We start from the raw sequence: 21,991 nt of genomic DNA, 5'->3' as shown, positions 1-21,991 counted from the left end.
TGCCCCACAAGGACAGAGCTCTCCATCTCCCCAGTCCTGCGGTAATGGGTTTGACTTTTAAAAGGCAGATGAAAGTCCCGGTGGAGGGACAGACCTTTCCCATCAGCTCCTTAATTAGGATGACTGTGGAGGAGCTGTTTCCTACAGGTGGGACAGCTGGATGCCTGGCTGGCATTGACAAATGGCCACTTCTGTGTAAAGCCAGACATCTGCTCTCCCCAGAGACTCCCTCCCACAGGGAATCCTTTGTCAGAGATGGGGCCTCTGGGACAAGCCTAAGGAAGGGTGAATGGCAAGGGTGTGACTTGAGAACTCACTGGTGATTGGTGCTGGAGCTGCAGAGGTGGAGTCTTCTGAGAGCTTTCTGCTGATTGGTGGAGTTGCGATGGACCAAACTGTTCATTCTGCTGCCTCCATCATCATCATCATCATGAAATGACATATATTGAGCTCTTATTGTGTGTCCGGGAAGTGGGCTACTCATTTCACAATTTCCTTGAGGCAGGTTATATTAACATCCATGGGGCGTTAACATCTCACAGCCTCAGATAGGAAAGCTAAGGCCTGTGACATTCGACAACTTCCTGCGGTCAGCACAGCCCAGAATAGCCTCCCCTGCTCAGACCCTGCCGTGGCTTCTCATCTCATTCAGAGAAAAAGTCACGTTTCTGCCATAGCCTACCAGACGGCCCATGCGCTGGTCCCTCCTTACAGTCTCTGACATCACCCCCTATTTCCCTCCCCCTTGTTCCCTCAGTTCTAACCTCAGCGCATGCAGTGTGTCCCTACCCCAGGGCCTTTGCATTGGCTGTGCCCTATGCTCATCTCCCAGGCACTCATGCAGCTCATCATCTTCAAGTCTTGCTCAAATGCTACCTTCTCCCTGATCACCACATTTAAAATGGCAGCCCTGAGTAGCATTCCCGGCTTCTTCTCCTGTGTCATTTCTCTCCTGTATAGCACTCATCACTTCCCAGTAGTTTATGTGTTTACCACCTTATTATGTGAATTTGTTCCTCTCCTCCTCCCCCTGCCCATCCTGGTAGGATGTAAGCTCCACCAGGCAGGCTTTTCCCCTCTTTTGTGCTCTGTGGTGTCTCCAGTGCCTAGGACGGTGCCTACACATAGTAGATGCTCAAGAAGTATTTGTTGAGTCGGTGACTGAATGAAGGATGAGTGACTGGTGCCTGGCAGCACTTTTTGAGACCCGTGGCTACTCTCCGCTCTTGAACCGAGGCTCCTCCAGCCCTGGGGGGAAGGTTCCCATCAGGCCCCGCGTTCTGCCCTGTCCCCGCAGGTCTGGTTTGCTCGGTGCCTCCTCCAGCAGCAGCTGTGATGATGCCCCAGAGGGACTCATCACGCCAAGAAAATACAGTCAGCAGCTCGCCCTCCCTGGGGAAATCTAAGCCCTGTCTGCAATGCCAGCTAATGCGGAGGCCCTGGGGGTGCCCTGGGCGGGAGCGGGGGATGTTATTCTTGCCCGCGGTGACACGGCGGGGCAGGATCGGGGCGTGAACTCAGGTCAGCGAGACTGCAGGGCCTGGGCACTTTCTCCGCAGCATCGTTTGCAACCCATCCAAGTGGAAAGCCACCGCACTTTGGAATTCAGCCGTTTCCCACGTTGGGGCAGCCTCAGGAAGGGATAGTCTGTCCCTCTCAGCAGTGTGGCCCCTCACTAGGCAAACAGGCGATCGGCAGGCCGGCCTGTGGAGGGAGAAATGACGGGCGGATTTGGGGTCGATGGGAGGGCAGAGGCTGGATGTGTTCCAGATGAGAGTTCAGAGACCACGCAGGCTGGGGGCCTGACCGCTTGGCTGAGCCGGGTAAGAAATGCTGAGCTCGTTTTTCTCCATATGGTTCTTTTGTCCTTTGACCTAAACTTGGGAACTTAGCCATTTTTGATATACAAGAGTGTTTACCACACACACACACACACACACACACCTGTTCACGCACTCACACTCTCTCAGTCCTGAGAACTGAACTAAACCACTCGCGTCAATTGCCTGTAGAGATGGCATGCTAGAGGGCAATGCTTGTCTGGCTAGGCCAGCCCTCAAGGTCAAGTCCAAATCCTTTGTACAGTCTACAGTCTGGCTACTCAGCATGTGGCCCAGGGACCAGCAACATCATCTGGCAGAATTGGTTAGAAACACAGAAGCTCAGGGCCTAACCCAGACCTGTTGAATTCACACCTGCGTGCTCACCAGATCCCCAGGTGAGTCACCCGGACCCGAAGGCGTGAGAAGCACCTGCCCACGGCCCTGAAGGATCCAGCCTATTTTCCTTCTTTGTCTCAACTTCTTTCTTTCTTTTTGCTTCCCATGTTCATTACAATCTTATTTACAGCTAGAGGCCTCATGCACGAAATTCGTGCAGGGGGTGGGGTGGTGTGTCCCTCAGCCCAAGCCTGCATCCTCTCCAATCTGGGACCCTTCAAGGGATGTCCAACTACCCATTTAGGCCCGATCCCGGTGGGCAGTTGGACATCCCTCTCACAATCCAGGACTGCTGGCTCCCAACCACTCGCCTGTCTGCCTGCCTGATCACCCCCTAAACACTCCCCTGCCAGCCTGATCGACACATAACTGCTCCCCTGCCGGCCCGATTGCCCCTAACTGCCCTCCCCTGCTGGCCCGGTCACCCCTAACTGTCCTCCCCTGCAGGTCTGGTCACCCCCAATTGCCCTCCCCTGCAGGCCTGGTCCCCTCCAACTGCCTTCCCCTGAAGGCCTGCCCCCCCCAACTGCCCTCCCCTGCAGGCCTGGTTCCCCCCCAAATGCCTCCCCCTGCAGGCCTGGTTGCCCTTAACTGTTCCTCCCCTGCAGGCCTGGTCCCTCCCAACTTCCCTCCCCTGCAGGCCTGGTCCCCTCCAACTGCCTTCCCCTGCAGGCCTGCCCCCCCCACCCCCCCAACTGCCCTCCCTTGCAGGCCTGGTTTCCCCCAGCTGCCCTCTCCTGCTGGCCTGGTCGCCCCCAACTTCCCTCCCCTGCAGGCCTGGTTCCCCCCCAAATGCCTCCCCCTGCAGGCCTGGTTGCCCCTAATTGTCCTCCCCTGCCAGCCATCTTGTGGCAGCCATCTTTGGCCACATGGGGGTGGCTATCTTGTGTGTTGGAGTGATGGTCAATTTGCATATCACCTCTTTATTAGATAGGATAGCCAAGACATGCACACAGCCTAAGGGCCCACCAACAGATGATGAGAGAAGTCGTGGTATAAATATCTACAGTAGACTATTCTTCAGCCACAAAGAAGGAACCCCTGCCATTTGAGACAACACGGGTGGGCCCTGAGGGCCTATGCTAAGCAAAATAAACCAATCTTAGCTCTTACCTTCCACCTTTCATCCCACCTTCTCTTGCAGCTTACTACCGCCTCTGCAGTTACATGAAGTCCACTGCTGTGTAGTGGTGCCGGGCCTTTGCACATGCTACCCTGCTCTCCATACATCTTCCAGGAAGCTCTCTGTGGCACCCACCCACATTGCTCAGGCTGGATTAGTGCTCTCCCTGTGGTTCTGTGGTCCTCTGAGCTTCTCCCATCAGGGAACTCACTATATGACTGTCACTACCAGCAGAGGGATCCGTCTTCCCCTTCCAGTCGGGGAACTCCTTGAGGGTAGAGAGAAGTCTTAGCTACTTTGGGTCCTTGAGATCTGATCCTAAGTAGGTGTTCAGTGAACAGTTGTTGACTAGATGAATGCAGTAATGAGGGAGATGCCAGCCTGATCAGGCTTGCTTTTCTTTCTCATTCCGTTTCTCGTGAGATGAGCATGCCTGCCCCCACGTGCAGATGGTGTCGTTCCGATGATATGTCCGCAGCGCCCAGTCTTCCCCCTGGCGCCTGTGCTTTCCCACCCGTCATAGCAAAGCTCAGCAGCACAGCTCCCGCAGACCGCCCGCCACCAGGCCCCCTTAACCTTCCAAAGACTTGGTACCAAGACGCCGGCCAGGATATTTACAGGCCCAACCTGGAGCCTCAGGAGCCCAGGCACAAATTAGCCATAAATCCATCTCGTCTGCGGGCTGGGCCAGCCCAGGAGAAGCCTTGGGCTTTCTGGTGGACTCATGAGCTAAGGGTCTGGGCTGTTATGCTCTCCCTAAACAGGCAGAGTGTCAGTGTCTGGCCAGGTGCGGGGACAAGGGTGGGTTACAGCCATGGATGCACGTGTGGACCAAGAACCCGAGGCATGAGCCTTGTATGGGAAGCAAATCCCTTTGCGTCCCAGGCCTCAGTGTATTCATCTGTGTAATGGGGATAAGTTGGTCAAACTGAGAACCTTACAGAGGGTTGCCAGCATCAAGGGAGACACTGGATTAGCAAATCCTGCACCCCTAAGAGAAGCTATTCATGCAATGGAGGCACTAAGGCAGGGGTCCTCAAACTTTTTAAACAGGGGGCCAGTTCACTGTCCCTCAGACCGTTGGAGGGCCGGACTATAGTTTAAAAAAAAACAACTATGAACAAATTCCTATGCACACTGCACATATCTTATTTTGAAGTAAAAAAACAAAACGGGAACAGATACAATATTTGTATTTGCATGTGGCCCACGGGCCATAGTTTGAGGACCCCTGCCTAAGGTCAGGGAATGTTCCAAACCTGATGACCAAGTGCCATTCATTCCTGTGTGTGGAATGTAAGATTCAGGCCAAACCTTGAGTTATAGCCTCTTCTCCAAATATACAAGACAAGTCCCTGTCTTACATGGTAATTATACCCCACTCATTATTTCCTTACCTTTTCAAAGTGTTTTGTAGATTGTTCTCTTTTATCCTCAGTTGATTCTTATACTAGGTGTACCGGTTAATAATAGCGGATTTTGTAATCAAAGAAAACACAATAATTTCAAGAGAAACATCAAGAGTGCTTTATTCAAAGTAATATGCATTGCTAGCTACACATTTCCCCATCTTTCAGGTAATTTGTGGATACCGTCCCAATAGAACTTATCTTGTTTTGAGGCAAACCATTCAGAGACCCAATTTTCCACTTCTTCGTACGTTTTGAAGTGCTGCTCAGAAACTGCGTGTGTCATCAATCAGAACAAGTGGTCATCTGAAGGAGCAAGGTCTGATGAATATGGCGGGTGGGTTACTACTTCCCAGGCAAGATCTTTTAACATGTCTGTAACTGGTTTTGAAGTGTGTGATGGTGCATCATCATGAAGCAAAATTACTTTGCCCTGTCTTCTGGAACATTCTGGTCGTTTCACAACCAAAGCATGGTTCAAATTGATTATTTGTTATTGGTAGTGATCAATATTAATTGTTTCACCTGGTTTTGGAAGCTCATAATACATCACACCTTCCTGATCCCACCAAACGCCAGAGCATTGTCTTCTTTCCGAAGTGATTTGGCCTTGCAGTCGATGTTGATGGTTGACCTGGATCAACCCATGATTCTATGCATTTGGGATTCTCAAAATAAATCTACTTTTCATCGCCAGTCACAACTTGATGCAAAAAAGACTTTCTTTCGTGCCGTTGAAGTAACATTCTCCTGATGACTTTTCGGTTTTCCATTTGTCTTTCGTTCAGTTGATGTGGCACCCATTTTCTTTCCTTTAAAATCTTTCCCATTGCTTGTAAATGATCAGAAATTGTTTGCTGAGCAACGTTTAATCTTTCTGCAAGTTGTTTTTGAGTTTGACAGGTATCTTCATCCAATAATGCTTGTCATTGTTGGTCTTCAAACTTTTTCGGTTGACCTGGATGTTCTTTGTCTTTCACATCGAAATCATCACTTTTAAAGCGTTTAAACCAGCGTTCACGAGGATCTTGAGATGGAGCATGTTCACATAAGCTTCCCGAAGTATTCAGCAGCACTTTTCTTCAAAATAAAGTAATGAATTATAACTTCCCGCAAATACTCTTTTTTTTGGCATGAAATTCGACATTTTTAAGTGTAAAAATAACTATGATGTTAACACCTTCAGCAAATTTGACATATGAAGTTTTGAAGCTTGCTGTCAATACCACAAAATAGCATACACATCAAATCACATAGATATCAACATACGTGTAACTCCATCTACTGAAAAAAATCCGATTGACCGGTGCACCTGGTAAACACACAAGGCAAGGTGTTCTTGCCACTTGCTCTTCCGGCTCTCAGTTTTTCCATCTGTGTAGTGGGGATGACCATGCACTCCTGGATGTCTTTGGAAACTTCAATGAAATGATACATGGGAAGTGCTGACCCCAGGGTCCAGCCTGGAGCAGGTGCTTGATACATGCCAGCTGCTGCTGTGACCAAGTGACATGAAAAGAGCACTTGACTGGGGGTCAAAAGGCCACGGCTCCAGCTGCTGGTCTAACAGGAGTCACCCTGGTGTGGCCTTGGGCGAGTCCCTTTGCCTCTTGGGGCCTCAGTTTCCCCTTCCATTCCAGCTGGGCCGAGGCTGGGGCCCTTCCCGCTCCCCTGCAGTGTTGTCCATCTCTGAACGTTCAACTCACTTGGTGCTGGGCACCGGGACCTGCACCAGCCCGGGCCCGCAGCGCTCTGTTGGGAGAGGGAACCAGGGAAGTGGCTGGGGCATCAGGCCTCTTGGAGAGTTCAGCAGGACTTTCAGCCCTGGCTCTTATCAGAGGCTGTAAATCTGCTGGTTGCCATGACTACGGGAGAGCCGCAACTAAGCTCCAGGTCGCTGATTAGCAGGAAGGGAGCGGAGGCCTGGTGGAACCGGCACTCAGGCCCCCCTCCCTCCCCCCTCCGTGAGGTGGAGCAGCCGCTGGCCTTTGGCTTCACTGTGCCAGCCTCCCCTGAAGAGCTTGCCTTCTTTTAGGTCTTTTTTTAAATGCAGCATCGAAGGGCCGTGTGGTAAAACGGGTCCTTCTCAGCAAAGATGGAACACAGTTTTCTTAAAAGCCTGCAAAGCCTGGCCGGCGTGGCTCAGTGGTTGAGCATCGACCCACAAACCAGAAGGTCACAGTTTGATTCCGGGTCAGGCTTGATCCCCAGTGGGGGGCGTGCAGGAGGCAGCCGATCAGTGCTTCTCTCTCATCATTGATGTTTCTATCCCTCTATCCCTCTCCTTTCCTCTCTCTGAAATCATTAAAAATATATAAATATTTTAAAAACCTGTGAAGATGCAGATTTGGAGGCAGGGAAGGGAAGTGGGCGGGGCTGTGAAGGGAAGGCACTTGTAAATTGCAGCCAGCCCACTACACCTGTCTCAGGAAAGCATCGCCAGAAGTCCCCATCTGGGATTCTGAGCCCTGCTGAAGGCAGCGAGGGATGAGGCATTGGCTTCAACCTGAGCCTAGCCCAGTGCCCGGCAGTAGCACCCACCACCCCCCTCCTGCAAAGTCCCTGCTCCCTCCATGAGCAAAGTCACCAAGCCCTTCCACCAGCCCGGGCTACTCGCCATGCATTTATTCCCTGCCCAGTTCCTCGCATCAGCTCTCAGTGTTTGCCTGTGGCAGGGCCGCCTCTGGTACAGATTTGTGTCTGGTCTTCCTATAGTGCCCCAGAGAGTCCGAAATGCCATTCTCATGTGTGTCCAACTCATGCTCTGCTGGGCCATCCCCACGGATCACTAAGCTCATGGGTCGCTTTTCTGAGAGACATAGCAGGTAGAACAGAAAAGGCACGCATGGGGCCTGTTGAGTAGACTGAGGCACGGGCTGGTTTATTTCCACCAACTGTAATACACGGGGATTCGCTCGAAGCATCTCCAAGGCCCTTTCTAGCTTTTTGAAGCACATGCTCTCTGCAGCCATGCATGTGCTCTTTAATTTATTCCTCGAACATATGTTGCTGAGTGTTTGCCAAGCAGCAGGTTCGGGCAGGAAGACATGACCCTAGTCTCAGGGAGCTCATAGTTCAGTGAGAGAGAAGACAGTGACATGGTAATAGCACATGGTTAAGAGCTGCAGTGAGGGTACCCGTGGATTAGCATGTCCTGGGAAAGGGGTTAGACCTCCCCAGGTGTCTACTCCCTACGTCACCATGTCCACCTCATCGGTGGTGATTCCATCTGGCCAGCTGCTCAGGCCTTAAACCTTGGAGTCCTCCCTGACCCCTCCCCTTCTCTTAGTCTCTTGCACCCCAATCTAACCAGCAGCAAAGGACGCGAGTTCTGCCTTCACAGTATGTCAGCATCTCACCACATCCCCCCACTTCCATTGCTGCCCTCTGACCTGAGCCTGGACTGTTGCTGCAGTCTCCTCGTCGCTGTCCTTCCCTCTGTTCCATCTGTGTCTGCAGCCATTGGAGGGATCCTTCCAGAAGGCAAACCAGACCGTACCCCTCTTCTGTCCAGAGGCTCCTCATGCCGGTCACAGAGGACCCAGAGTTCTTCTAGGACCAGCAAGACCTGGTCTCTGGTCTTCCCTCCGATCACTCTGGCCCTTGCTTGCTGTCCCTTGTGTTTGCCAAGGAACTTGCTGTTCCTTCTGCCAGGAGCACGTGTCCTGCTTCCTGCAGAGGCCTGTGTAGAAGTTACTGGGCACCAAATTACCCCAAATCTTTGTGGCTTAAAACAATAAACAGTTATTATGTCTCGGTTTCTGTGAGTCAGGAATTTGGCTGCATGCCTGGCTCACCATCCCTCATGTGATTGTGGTCAGATGCCAACCAGGGCTGCAGTCTTACCTGAAGGCTGGACTGGGACTGGGTCCAGGTTCATGGTGGCCACTTCGGGGCCGGTTGGTGCTAGCTGCCGGCAGGAGGCCGTGGCTCTCCTTCACCTTGGGCCTCTCCATGCGGCCAGCCTCCCTGGAAGTGGTCAGTTCAAGAGAGTGTGGCAGAAGCTGCCTTTTTACCTAGACTTGGAAGTCACACATTGTCACTCCTACTGATTGATGTTTTCCATCATGTATCGTAGTCATTAAAAGTGAGTCACCAGCCCATCCAGTATTCAGAGAAAGGAAATTAGGCTCCATCTTTTGATGGCAGGAGTGCCAACGAATCTGTGAGCACATTGCAAAGCCATCACACTCTAGGTTAGCCCCTAGCCCTTCAAGTCTCCACCCTCTGTTACTTCCTCAGAAAGGTCTTCCCCGATGACTCTGCACAAAACAGCAGTCTCCCCCTCCCACTCCCTAGTCCCATTACTCTGATTTATTTTCTCCATAATTTATTATGCCCCAATAAGCCGTATTATTGCTCACTATGTGTTTATTACCTGCTCCCCATCTAGAATGTAGACTCCATGATCACAGGGGACATCTGTCGTGTTCGCTGCAGCCCCGCACTTGGAGCTGGCCTGGGCACATTGCCGGCATCCGTGGCATTGGCGTTCATGAGTGCAGTTAGCCTAGGCCAGGACAGGTATCAGGGAGGCATGCCTTGCTGGGGGCTGGGCAGAAATGGCAAACCTTGAGTTGTCTGAGAAGAGCCAGGACAGCATTCCACATGGACAGCCTGGCCTGGGCAAAGGCATGGAAATGGGACCCTCAGCGTAGGAGGAGGGGCGGGGAGGTGTAGGGGAAACAAGCTGAGCAGGACGGAGGGAGCTCTGGAAGCGTGGGGCCGGCCGTGAGGGGGCTGGGAAGCCCTGACTAGAATGTTCATTCCTCCTGGGCTTGCAGTATCTCCCCACTCTGCTCCTAAAGATGCACCGTAAGCAGCTGACAGAGATGAATGCGTTTGCTGTCCTTTCTTCAATATTGACTGGGCTTAGCCTGCTCTCCTGGCAGCCGGAGGAGCAGGGGGCTTATCAGATGCCTTCATCCCGAGGCATAAAACCAGTCTTGATGCACTGGCTGCAGCAGTGGGGTGCACGAGGAATGCCGACGCTGCTGATCGATGCTGGCCCAGGAGTCTCCGGGCAGGGCAGGGCGCTTGCTGGCAGGGCAGGGGGGGGGGGGAGGGGGGAGGGGGGGGTGGCGGATCCACCTGTGACTCTGGACTGCTGACTCCTTCCGCTTAGGAGCCAGCAGACTTGAGTGACAGTCTCTTCAAAGACTGAGTAATTAGGCAACTTCTTTTCCCTCCCTGGGACTCAAAGAAGGAGGGGGAACTCAGGGAATTGTCCTGTGTTGTTTGGAGCTCATCTTAGAGGCAGAAGAGGGAACTTCAGGCCTTCCTCTAGTGGGTGGCCTGAGGCCTGCTACAGACACCAGATGGGAGGTTTGGTTCCCAGGGAAGTAAAGGGAAAAGAAATAGACACTTTTTCGGTCTTCCTGTTTACTTACTTTATCTTCACCACAACTCAACAACATATGAGCTAACATTATTTCCTATTTTATAACTTAGAAAACTGCGACTCAGGTTGAGTAGCCAGCCCTATAGCCACTAAATGGTGAAGGTGGTATTTAAATTCAGGTATCTCTGTTCCATATACATATAAGGCAGAAAAAAACGGAATTGAAATGGCAAAGAGGAGTTGGAACTAGTGACATCATGCTTTGGCCTCAAATTATGTCATAAGGAAGGAAGTGAAATGCTGGTTTCCAGCCTCTCGCTGTGCTTTAGTCAGGATAGGGTTAGCTGTGCCGCAGAAACAAACAAACTCAGCTTCAGTGGCTTCGCCTAACTAAGGTTGGTTTCTGCCATGCAAAGTCTGAGGTGGTTAGGCATCTCTGCTCCATCAGAGTTGCTGTGACAGAGGAACACAGTAAGTAAGATCTTACTGCGTCAAACTGGAAATGACATGTCATTCCCACTCAGAGACCATTGGTCGAAGATAACCTCATGGCCCCAGACTAACTGCAAGGGAAGCTGGGCTACGTTAGGGCATCGAGGAAGGTTTGACGAGTGTCGCCAGTCTCTGTCATAGTCTTACACGTTTGCTTCCTATTTCTGTTCCTGTAGGACCGAACCCCAGAGCAGCCCCATGGTTCCAGGTCAGGATGGGCCCTCTGCAAAGCTGAGCCAGCATCTGGCCACGGAGGCCTCGGGCACCAGCTGGGAGAGAGACAAGGCCTGCCGGGAGCGCAGTCCTGCGAGGGCACGCAGGTGAGGTGCTACCCACTCCTGCAGTCCAGAGAGAACGTTCACGTCAAGGAGGCAGAAAGGAGTCTCTCTTTGGCCACTCCTCCCCTCTCGCTTTGCATCTCCTCTTTCCGACCCTCACATCGGGGATCAGCAAGCCTCAAGTCTGTCCAGTGGCCATGGCTTTCTTGGTTTTACCCCTTCACTTAAATCTGAGTCTAGGACAGTGGTTCCCAAACCTGGCTCCCCTGGGACTCTGGGGTTCCAGAGAGAAGTGAGAGTTATTGACTGAAACAATGAGATCTTTGTTTCACACAACACACTTAAGGAAAGGTGTTTCCCCCCGTTAAGTGTCCCTCCCTCAAACACTTGGATTCTCTTTTCTCTCAAATCCCTGGCCACCGTTACATTGGGGAGTGTGTATATGAAACCGGACGGTTTACACGTGGCTACATTACTGCACCATTCACCCTCGTTTGCCCACTCACCACATGTCTGTCAGGCTCTTCCTCTGCGTCAGCACTCGCTGAAGGAAAGATTTGGAAGCGACCTGCCCAGTTGCCTGGCAGCCCGTCTGCTTCCGGGAACGGGTAGTGTCCTCCGAGTTTCCTCACCTGTCAGTGTAGTTCAGCAGCTGAGTCGTCATCCCCTTGATATTTATGTTTCACCTGCTGGAACTGACTCTCTTGCAAATATTCTAGCTACAGCTCTAGATTTCTATCCTGGCAATGCAGAGACCTTGGCGTATGTCGTAACCACCTGATCGTGTTTTTCCCACTCACCAAAATGACCAGATCTTGGAGCGGAATTCAGTATGGCAGCGTTTTATGCTGTTCTGGAAAGAGCTGGGCCATTTCCAAAGGCATGGCCGAGGACACAGAGTCCAGAGCCAGCGGGTTCTGTGGGAAGCCCTCAGGGCAGGAGCCACCCGTCCCGACTGCGCAGGTGGGCAGGCCGTGCGGCTCGCTCAGCCCGTAAAAGGAGGCAGTAAAATCAGCCCACTCTCACCGCGTCTGCAAGCAGCCAAGCATTTAAAACGCTCGGCATGTATGTAATAAGTGAATGAATGGTCGTTGTGTTATGGCTAATAAAGACAATAATATTCTTATTAATATGTCATTTTCCCACTGTGGTCCAGCTGGGTTGGCGTGTTTCAATTTCTAAATGGTTTTCCGTCCCCAACCACCTCCTTTTGCCATGGGATAGTGTTTTAAAAATATCCCTGGAGCCTGCCCTGATTATAATAGGAGATAACTCGGCTTCATTTAACTGCAGCCTGAGCATTTGAATTTAATTGAATGGGAAATAATTATTCCTGAAAAGCGGAGAGTTTTGAGGTTCTGCGAGGCCATATAAGATATGTATCTCGTTACATTAGACCTCGGCAAATATACTTTTAATAATCAGCTGCCACTTAACATATATGCCTTCTGTTGCATTTCCAGCAGGCCCTACACAGACAAGATGTACTGGGGAGGGAAGGGGCCAGACTGCTGATTCATTATTTAAACGATTTATTTACCAAGGTGAACCATTTGCAAATTTGATAGTAAATCTATTAAGGAGCAGTTAACTGCTATAATTTTGTTTTGAATAATCAGTTGGCGTTTGGGTAACGTACAGCGTCTGTCTCATTAGGTCGGCATTAGCTCCTTATTTGAGGCACTTAGTCTGAAGTGTGACCCATCCAGCCGTGAGGCTTTAATTAGGGACCCACTCTGGGCCTTCACCCTCCAAGGAGCTGGGTCCCTCTTCCCTCAGCAACAGCCCTGAGAGGGGCTCGGGAACCCTGAGTCCCCTAACGCCAGACTCTGTGCTCCCTGCAGCGCCTCCCGCGACAAAGACCGGACGCCACCACCGTCCTCCAGGGGGAAGAAGAAGAAGAAGAAGTCTGCCCGGAAGAGGAGAAGGAGGTGAGACCCAGGGAAGGGGACAGGACAGAGCGGGGGTCAGGGGGCTCCGGAGCCAGTGACCCCTGGGGTTGAGTTCCCCTCTCTGCCTCTTATCAGCTGTGTGACCTTGGAGAGGCCGCTTCACCTCCGTTTCCACTTCTGTAAAATGAGGGTAATTCCTACCTCTGGGATTTTGTGTGAATTAGATGAACAAAACAGATGTGGAAGGAATTGTCAAGTGTCTGACACATAGTAAGCGACCCGTTCGTCGGAGCATCGCCGTGACCGTGAATATTGATTTGTGTTGCGTTTTTGTTTCTTTGAGAGCTGTCTGTGTGTGCAGGGCTGCGCTAAGCTGTGTCCTCCACACCCTCCTTTACCCGTGACCTCAATCCACCCGGCAAGCACCATTGTCCCCATTTTAGAGATGAGAAAAGAAAGGCACCCAGAGCGGGTGGCAAAGCCCCGGGGCATGACTCTAGGCGCCTCACTGGGCTCTGCCACACCCACCGGCAGGTTAAAGCCGAGGATCACGGGTTTTATACTTGTGCCAGCTATTGATCCTTTTGCAGCCTGTGATTTTTTCTGTGTACCATTTCCTTTAATTCTTTTGTATTTAAAAAGATTCCCAGATATTCTTCTAAGCTGCCACTCATTAGACCCACCGTGGTGGGCAGAGGCCTTAGAAGGGGGAGTTGAAAAACACACCAAACCTGGGAGGCAGTATTCAAAGAAGCCTGCAGGGGGCAGCAGAGAGGAGTGTCTGAGTGACAGGTCCAGGACACTCCTTTAGCCTCCTTCTAAGGGGGCCCAAAGGGGAATGTGGATGAGACCCTGACTTCCGGACTTTGGGGCGAGCGGTGGAATTGGGGCAGATGGCTTCTGCCTCTGCATCTTAGCGGAGGGAGGGCGTGAGAACACTTCAGAGAAGGAAAGCACGGGCGTCAGGCTTCACTAACTCTCATTCAGCAAGTGCCCCGGGGCTCGTGTTTGGGGCCGGCGCTGACTCTGGCCCTGCCCTCCCCAGGCAGGCATGTTTGTTTGCCCTGCAAAGTGGCTTTTTGTGGGGGGTGTTTTGGTTTGGTTTGGTTTGGGTTTTGTCTTTTTAATTGGTGGCCAACACTGAAAAGCCAGGAGATTTCATATATTAAGATGTGTTTCTGGTGACTTCTATTGACAAAGGAGGGTTTTTGGCAGCCGGGCTGCATTCCCACACGGGCTCCTCGGCTGATCTCAGAAGCCGCCTTCAGCCAGGTGCTGTCTGGTTGGCCACAGGCCCCACCGCTCCCTCCTGCCTGACCCCGGCTGCTCCTCCACGGAATGTGAAACTCCGAATCTTTCCCAGCCCGGGTGCTTTGTCAGGGGGGGTCAGAGCAGTCACCTACCCAAGGTGACCTCATGAGTTGGTAGTAAGGTTGGGATTGGAACTCGGGTCACCTGAACCTCAGCCTGACGTTTCAAACAAATACCTTGGTGTGTGTGTCACGGAAAGAGCTGAGACTGGCATTGGAGCTGGAAAGGGGTCTTTTTGAAACCATCCCCGGCCTTTAAGAACCTCCCTGTGACAAGGTCTCCCCTCCCACAGGTCCCCGTCCTATAGCCCGTCGCCTGTCAAGAAAAAGAAGAAGAAAAATTCCAAGAAGCATAAGCGATGCAGGTATAGACCTTCCTCCTCTGCGAGCAGGGGTGCTCTGGGTGGGGAGGTGCGGGGGTCAGGGACACGCCGGGGAGGGGGGGCGGAGAGTTGGGGGCACCGAAAGGGCATTTGGGAGCATTTCACTCGCATGAAATGTTTATCTAGGAATTGCTTTTGTTTTTGTATCTTGCACAACCTGAGACCCTGGTTACGAGGACCAGAGGCCCACTAAAGCCACTTGGGCCAGAGAGGACGGGGCGATAGGGAGGCAGGGGTGTCCCAGGGACAGCCAGGCCTCCATGAGGGTCTAGCACCGGGGAGCAGAGGCTGATGGAACCCAAGCAGGACCGGCGGTTCCTGCTCCATGTGGGAGCCACGGCGGCCCTGCTGCTGTCAATCCACATCGCAGGCCCGGCCACGGGGAGACACGGGCTCTCCGTCAGATTCCCCAGGAAAGGCCTCTCGGTGGGTGACCGTGGCCCACAGGCGGAATCGTGCAACAGGCGCTGGGATTGTCCCCCTTGTGGGCAGTTAAGGGGCATCTGAACTGGACACACATTCCGAAAGGTCCCAGTCCACACGCAGGCACCACCCTCACACCTGTGGTTAATGGGGCGGGCGGGAGAGCGGGCAGATGCTCCCCAGAGGACGCAAGGCTTTGTTTAGGGGCCAGGCCAGCGTTTGTCACGGGGAGAGGAGGACGTGTTGGTGCTGATGCTCCTGGACCCTTCCCTCCAAGCAGCACCACCCACGCTGGCCCAGCGCCCCCTCGTCCTCAGCGTCTGCCTGATGGTGGCTGACTATTTGGAGACAGGAGCTAGGAGCAGAGGATGCATTGGGATTTTTTTGTCTCTGCTCCATTAAAAAGGCTTCAAGTTTGTTTGTGTTTTTTTAAAATATATTTTATTGATTTTTTACAGAGAGGAAGGGAGAGGGATAGAAAGTTAGAAACATCGATCAGCTGCCTCCTGCACACCCCCTACTGGGGATGTGCCCGCAACCAAGGTACATGCCCTTGACTAGGATCGAACCTGGGACCCTTCAGTCCGCAGGCCGACGCTCTATCCACTGAGCCAAACCGGTTAGGGCAGTGGTCGGCAAACTGCGGCTCGCCGCAGTTTGCCGACCACTGGGTTAGGGCAAGGCTTCACGTTTTTTAAAAATTCTACTTTGTACATCTGTGTTTTGAATGCCTGTCATGTGTCGTGAATGAGGATTCTGGGCCCCCAGGAACAGGACAGTCACCAAAGCCCAGCCCCTGCCCTCAAGTCGCTCTCATTTAGTTGGGGGACTGGGTAGTTACTTGTGTGCAGGTCTGGACTCGGAGCTGGTGGGGCCGGGGGCAGGAACCCAGGCAGCCCGGGGATCAGAACACACTACAAGGAAGAGAGGCCACCAGAGAGGCCCTCCAGGAATGAGCAGGAGTTACTCGGTGAAAGCTGTGACCTGGGCAACTGAACTGACTTCTCTGAGCTTCAGCGTCCTTGTGAAATGGTGGTTAACAGGATCTCCCAGGGTTTGGGAGAGAGAGGATGGGGGTGTGTGATATGCTGAGCACAGAGCCTGGCCCACAGTGCGCCCCACATGTGGAACCTGGTTGTCCATGCGGGTGACAGTGATGAGGACGATAATGACAGTGACGCGTCCACAGCTGGGGAGAGACAGAGGAAAGCGAGGCTGGGGGTGGGGAGGGGCAGAGGACTCCCTTACATCACCCTTATCAGACGTGCCCAACCTCATCATAGGGGGCTCACTGCCGATTTGGGTGAGGGCTGAGTGCTGGTAGGTTTTGACCTGGGAATTCAAACTGCAGACAGTGCCTCCCATGTGGTCTTCATACCCTTCAGAATCTAAGAGACGAGGAGGCTTCCCTAGGCGTCCCGACCCCAGTGTCACATGACCGCAAGCTCACTGATACATTCATCCAGGGAAAGACCTCAACCTCACCTCTCTTTATTCTCTTCCCCCCCCTCCCCCTCCCCTCCTCCCTCTGTGTCTTCCTTCCTCCCCCCTTCATCCCTCCTCCCCTTCTTCCCTCCTCCCCTCCCTGCCCCTCCCCTTCCTCCCTCTGTGCCTTCCTTCCTCCCCCCTTCATCCCCCCTCCCATTCTTCCCTCCTCCCCTCCCTCCCCCCCTCCCCCTCCCCTCCTCCCTCTGTGTCTTCCTTCCTCCCCCCTTCATCCCCCCTCCCCTTCTTCCCTCCTCCCCTCCCTCCCCCCTCCCCCTCCCCTCCTCCCTCTGTGTCTTCCTTCCTCCCCCCTTCATCCCTCCTCCCCTTCTTCCCTCCTCCCCTCTCTCCCTCCTCCCCTCCTCCCTCTGTGTCTTCCTTCCTCCCCCCTTCATCCCCCCTCCCCTTCTTCCCTCCTCCCCTCCCTGCCCCTCCCCTTCCTCCCTCTGTGCCTTCCTTCCTCCCCCCTTCATCCCCCCTCCCCTTCTTCCCTCCTCCCCTCCCTGCCCCTCCCCTTCCTCCCTCTGTGCCTTCCTTCCTCCCCCCTTCATCCCCCCTCCCCTTCTTCCCTCCTCCCCTCCCCCCTCCCCTCCTCCCTCTGTGTCTTCCTTCCTCCCCCCTTCATCCCCCCTCCCCTTCCTCCCTCCTCCCCTCTCTCCCTCCTCCCCTTCCTCCCTCCTCCCCTCTCTCCCTCCTCCCCTCCCTCCCCCCTGCCCCTCCCCCTCCTCCCTCTGTGTCTTCCTTCCTCCCCCCTTCATCCCCCCTCCCCTTCTTCCCTCCTCCCCTCCCTGCCCCTCCCCTTCCTCCCTCTGTGCCTTCCTTCCTCCCTCCCCCCTTCATCCCCTCTCCCCTTCCTCCCTCTTCCCCTCCCCCCTCCTCCCCTTCCTCCCTCTGTGTCTTCCTTCCTCCTCCCCTTCATCCTTCCTCCCTGTGTCTTCCTTCCTCCTTTCTCTCCTTCCCTCCCTCTCTCTCTTCCTTTTCCCTTCCACCAGGTCGTTCTCCAAGAAGCGAAGGCACAGGTAAGAACCGTGTCCCCTGGCTGCTCACTCAGCCTCTGCCTTCTTTGCCTAGCCTCTGGGCTCAGTGTCCCCTGTGCTCTTGGGCTCACCCTCTTCCTCTTCCTGTGTCGGTTTCCTCCCAAGTAACGGCCTGGCCTGTCTCCCGGAAAGTTCCGAGTCAGCTTCCAGCTTCCATCAGGCAAGCGGGCTGCTCCCGACCCCCGGCAGGTGCCCCTCCGCGCTTCCCCCACTTGCCAGAGCCTCATCTGAGCACTGACGGAGGCCTGGGGTGGGGCATGGAGAGAAACGTCAGCCCCCCACCCCCAGCCTACCCAGACCCCAGCTGAGTGACGGAGGCAACCCCATTGTACTGGAAACTGGGGGGCACCAACACAGCTAGGGTGCTCCCCATACATGGGAGCCCACACTAAGCCCTTCCCAGGAGTGTGTGTATTTAATACCCCCTCACCCTCATCACAGCCTGTGCGGTGCAGTCCCATGTTATAGATGAAGAAACTGAGGCTCAGACAGGCGCTGGGACAGGCATGTCCACAGACAGTCAGAAGGTGGCAGAGCCCAACTAAACCCAGGTCTCCGGCAGCGTCAGGCCAGCGGCCATGGCTCCCTCAGTAACGCAGCCACATGGCGAGCGGCTGGCAGCGTGCAGAGCCCTTCCGTTCATTCAGGAAAAGTAGACGTGGTGCCGGCGTCCTCCATTCACTCGGCCCCGCAGCCTGGGCCCCGCTCACGGTCACAGCCGAGGGAGGGTCTCTGAGAGACGGGCCACTTGCTGATGTCACACAGCACCTGCCATGGGCCCGGAACTTGAACTTGTGTCTTTCCGGGAGGCCCTGCCCCCCCACACCCCCCGACTGAGTCTCAAGCATGAAGACAGATCCGCGGCCCACGGCGAGGTCCGATGTCAGTGCAGAGCCAGCCCTCCCGTCCCAGGGCCTGGCCAGTCATGCTTCTTATTGATGCCTGAAACCCGTCAGCCTTGAAGGCCAAATTGCACTCACCCTCCGGGGCCTCTGTTTCTTTACGCCGGGACCTCGAGTCATCGTTGTCCATTCTGTCCATAGCCCAAGCCTCTGACTTAGAAAAATAAGACACTAAAACCCAAATGCTTGAAGGTTCACGGGCAGAACATTCCAGCATCTGCCAAGCATGCTGAGGCTCCAGTGTCTCCTTGAACATTCGTTCTCCTCTCTCCGACACAGATGGCACGGCGGCCAAGGGCGTGGGCTCCGGGGCCCCCGGTGCGGCCACGTCCCCGCTCACCTGTGTGATGGTGGCTCCTCCGAGGCTCAGTGTCCACATCTGTAAAATGGGTCCTTAGTCAACTTGTCCCTCTACCCATAGGTGCGGGGAGGCTAAAATGAGATTATTGACAAAGAGTATTTAGCAGAATGTCCACTCTGTGCTAAAGCCTCCAACAATGGCAGTAATATCGTTACTTTTATTAGCATTAAGCTGCCAAAGCCGGCCCGCACCTCCCTCCTGTGTGGGCCGGTGTCTAGCTGGACCTGCGGGGAAAGAGTCTGCGTCCACTGCTCGGGTCTGGGAGACGCGGTGCCGGCCCGACAGCCTGGCTCTCGGGGCCCCAGTGTGTGACGCACTTTACCTACTGTTTATGTTTACCTTTACCTGGGATTGTGTGTCTTCCAATTAACTGCCCGTTCATTTCTCCTTTAGCTCCTCCAGCCCAAAGAGCAAGAGGAGGGAAGAGAAGAGGCACAAAAAGCAGTGAGTGGAGACCTCGGGGCAGGGCCTCCCAGCCTGGGGAGTTGCCCAATGACCGGGAACAGGGAGGGGACAGGAGAGGGTGCGGGCCGGGAGGGGAGGACAGAACTGAGTGTGCCCTCGCCCTGTGGGCTTGGGAGTGCGTAAGCGCACACAGTGGTCTGTATGATCGGTGTGTGTGTGCAGGCAAGTGAAGGGTGTGCACCCATGTGCCCGGCACACCCCTCGTGTGTGAACTCGGCGCTCCTGTGCCTGTGTTCTGTATTTATGTGTATCTAGTGTGTACATGTGTAGTGCACACATTGTTTGTAAATGTCTATAGGTTTTCCCATCATGCAAACATTTGTGTGAACTGTGTGTATAAATGTACACAATTTGGGTACATCGTGTGTGTGGTATGTATTTGTGTTCATACGAATGCAATACGTGTGCCTGTGCTTATGTGAGCATGACTGTGTGCACAAAGGTGCGCTTTCTGCCATTGTATGTGAATAGTACACACTGAGCGTGCACTGCTCATATCTGTGTGCATTATGCACTCGGGGGAGGATCTTTACCTGTGCACACGTGTGCTCTGTGTGCACGAGGGGTAAGGGGGCATGATCACATGCATGCACATGCATGAGGTGCACATGAGTCTGAGCCCTGGCTGCTGGAGCTCGGGGCACAGAGGTATCAGTGAGCCCTTGCCCGTCTGGGGACCCCAGCGGGTTCACGGTTTGTAGCTGGTGTAGAAATTCAAATCAGCCGGCGCTTCCTGCCGAGGTCACTTCCCAGCCAAATTAAAAGTGCATTTGGTTACAACCCACCTACTCCGTCCCCTGCAAATGTTAGTGCGTGTGTTTTCCAGCCAGCAAATATTTTATCTCCTGCCAAGAGGCTTCTAAAGCGAGGATCAAAGGCAGTGGGATGAAAGGCAGGGCACAGAGGGGGCGCGCTCAGCTTTGCAGCTCCAAAGGTCACTTCACCCAAGGTTAGTGCAAAGGAGGGCATTTCAGCCACCACCCCGGGGCCCGGAGAAAGCTCCAGAAGGAAGCAGCAGCGCTTCAAGTCAGCTCAGGGGGCTTCCTGGTCACCAGGCTTGTGTGAGTCAATAGGCAGCTATTGGTCATGGGCATGGCATGTGCTTTCATGCCAAGTACAGACAGCGCGGTTCTCTGCGCCCTCGGCCCCACTTGCTCAGTGGGCTGCAGTGCAGATGCCCAGAGCCAGGGGCCAAGCCCAGACCCCAGGGTGGGGCGGGATCCTCGCTGAGGCCAGGCCTGCCCACCTCCGGCAGCAATGGCCGCCCTCCCAGTGCCCAGAGCTGAATGAGTCCCAGAAACCACTAGAGCAGCAGTTTTCAACCTGTGGGTCGCGACCACTTGGGGGGCGGGGGGGGGAGTCAAACGACCCTTTCACAGGGGTCGCCTAAGACCATAGGAAAACACATACATAATTACATATTGTTTTTGTGATTAATCGCTATGCTTTAATTATGTTCAATTTGTAACAATGTAATTGGGGTCACCACACATGAGGAACTGTATTAAAGGTTCGCGGCATTGGGAAGGTTGAGAACCACTGCACTAGAGGATGGTCACTCCTGCCAAGTCCCCTATCTGGGCTGCTTTTACACCAGTGGCCCTGGGGTGATCAGCCCTTTACTCACCCCCTTAGTGAGGCCTGGCGTGGCGGCCCTGCGCTGGGCCCAGGACAGAGGGCAGCCAGCTCTCTTCTGGCCTCGGGAAACTCATGGTGCAGTGGGCACAGGAGCCAGGCAGGGACAGGTCGCAGCACAGCAGTGGCAGGAGGAAGTCTAGGGAGCTGTGGGAGCCCTGTTGCAGGAAAGAGGGCATGGCAGTGAGGGGGGCGTCCTACAGGAGGGGGGTGTCAGGGTTGGGGGTGAGGATGCAGGTGGAACTATTCTCAGTTGCGGTTAGGCAAGTGCATACACTCTCTGTGCCTTGGTTTCCTCATCTGTGAAATGGGAATAATAGGGAAGCTACTACATAGGTTGTTGTGAGGAACAGTTGAGTCCATTTAAGGAAAATGCCTAGAGCACAGTGCTGGCCTGCAGTGTGTATGAGTGCGGGTTGCCTGCCTCCTTATCACTGTTACCAGGACGTCAGGACCTGGGAAAGGTGTGAGCCTGAACACGAGCATTTCGGAGCTGCTCAAGCCCGCCAGGCCGGGTGCTATCACGCAAGGAAGCTGCAGAGCTAGACGGGTGACTCCTGGAGGTGCTTGGGGTTCAAGGTCAGAGTTTGGACTGACGCGAGGGCAGTGGCCTGGTTATCACAGTACAAGATCCCTGAGTTCTTGGTGGAGATCATCACGCTCCCTCCCCATGGTCCTCTCTAACTCCATGTCTTCCTGGCTCCGCCCAAACCATCCACACCCTCCGTGGCCACCGCTGTTTCCGAGTCCTTGTTATCATTGAAAAGGAGCTGAAGTCGCTGTCAAGGTACCGACTTTAGTGACAGTGGCCATGACCACGGTGCTTTTTGGCATCAGTGATGTGACTCATCCTGAAAGTAGGCTTTTGACTTCCTGGAAATATTCTAGACTCCATTTCCAGGCCTGAGGTTACAAGCTGGCAGCCCAGAGGCCTCATTTACTCTGCAGGTGTGTTTGTTTGCCCCAAACAGTGTCATTTTTAAAAATGAGCCCCCATTTAACATAGGAATCTACACTAATAAAAGATAAACATGCAAATTGACCATACCTTCACTATGCCTTAAGCCACACCCACCAGTCAATCAAAGCGACTATATGCAAATTAACCCAACCAAGATGGTGGCCGGCAGCCACAGAGCTGGAGCGAGCAGGAGGCTTGGTTGCTCCAGTGATGGAGAAAGCCAAGCTTCCCACCTGCCGTGGCTGGCTCTGAGCTCCACTCAAAGAAACAAAGTT

The 21,991-nt window shown here is 53.8% G+C and overlaps 1 protein-coding gene across 1 annotated transcript in view; it reads left to right on the top strand.

The window, feature by feature from the left end:
• Positions 1-21,991, top strand: part of SRRM4 (serine/arginine repetitive matrix 4) — a 120,276-nt gene that overhangs the window by 72,188 nt on the left and 26,097 nt on the right. The window contains exons 2-6 of the mRNA XM_059675789.1: positions 10,761-10,904; positions 12,707-12,793; positions 14,358-14,429; positions 17,348-17,374; positions 19,049-19,099. Of these exons, the coding sequence (XP_059531772.1) occupies positions 10,761-10,904; positions 12,707-12,793; positions 14,358-14,429; positions 17,348-17,374; positions 19,049-19,099 (381 nt within the window). The remainder of the gene's footprint in view (positions 1-10,760; positions 10,905-12,706; positions 12,794-14,357; positions 14,430-17,347; positions 17,375-19,048; positions 19,100-21,991) is intronic.

This window comes from Myotis daubentonii, chromosome 19, assembly GCF_963259705.1.
Source record: "Myotis daubentonii chromosome 19, mMyoDau2.1, whole genome shotgun sequence".
NCBI classification, from domain to species: domain Eukaryota; kingdom Metazoa; phylum Chordata; class Mammalia; order Chiroptera; family Vespertilionidae; genus Myotis; species Myotis daubentonii.
Note: the sequence above shows the minus strand (reverse complement) of the source record. Positions and strands in the feature narration are given on the sequence as shown.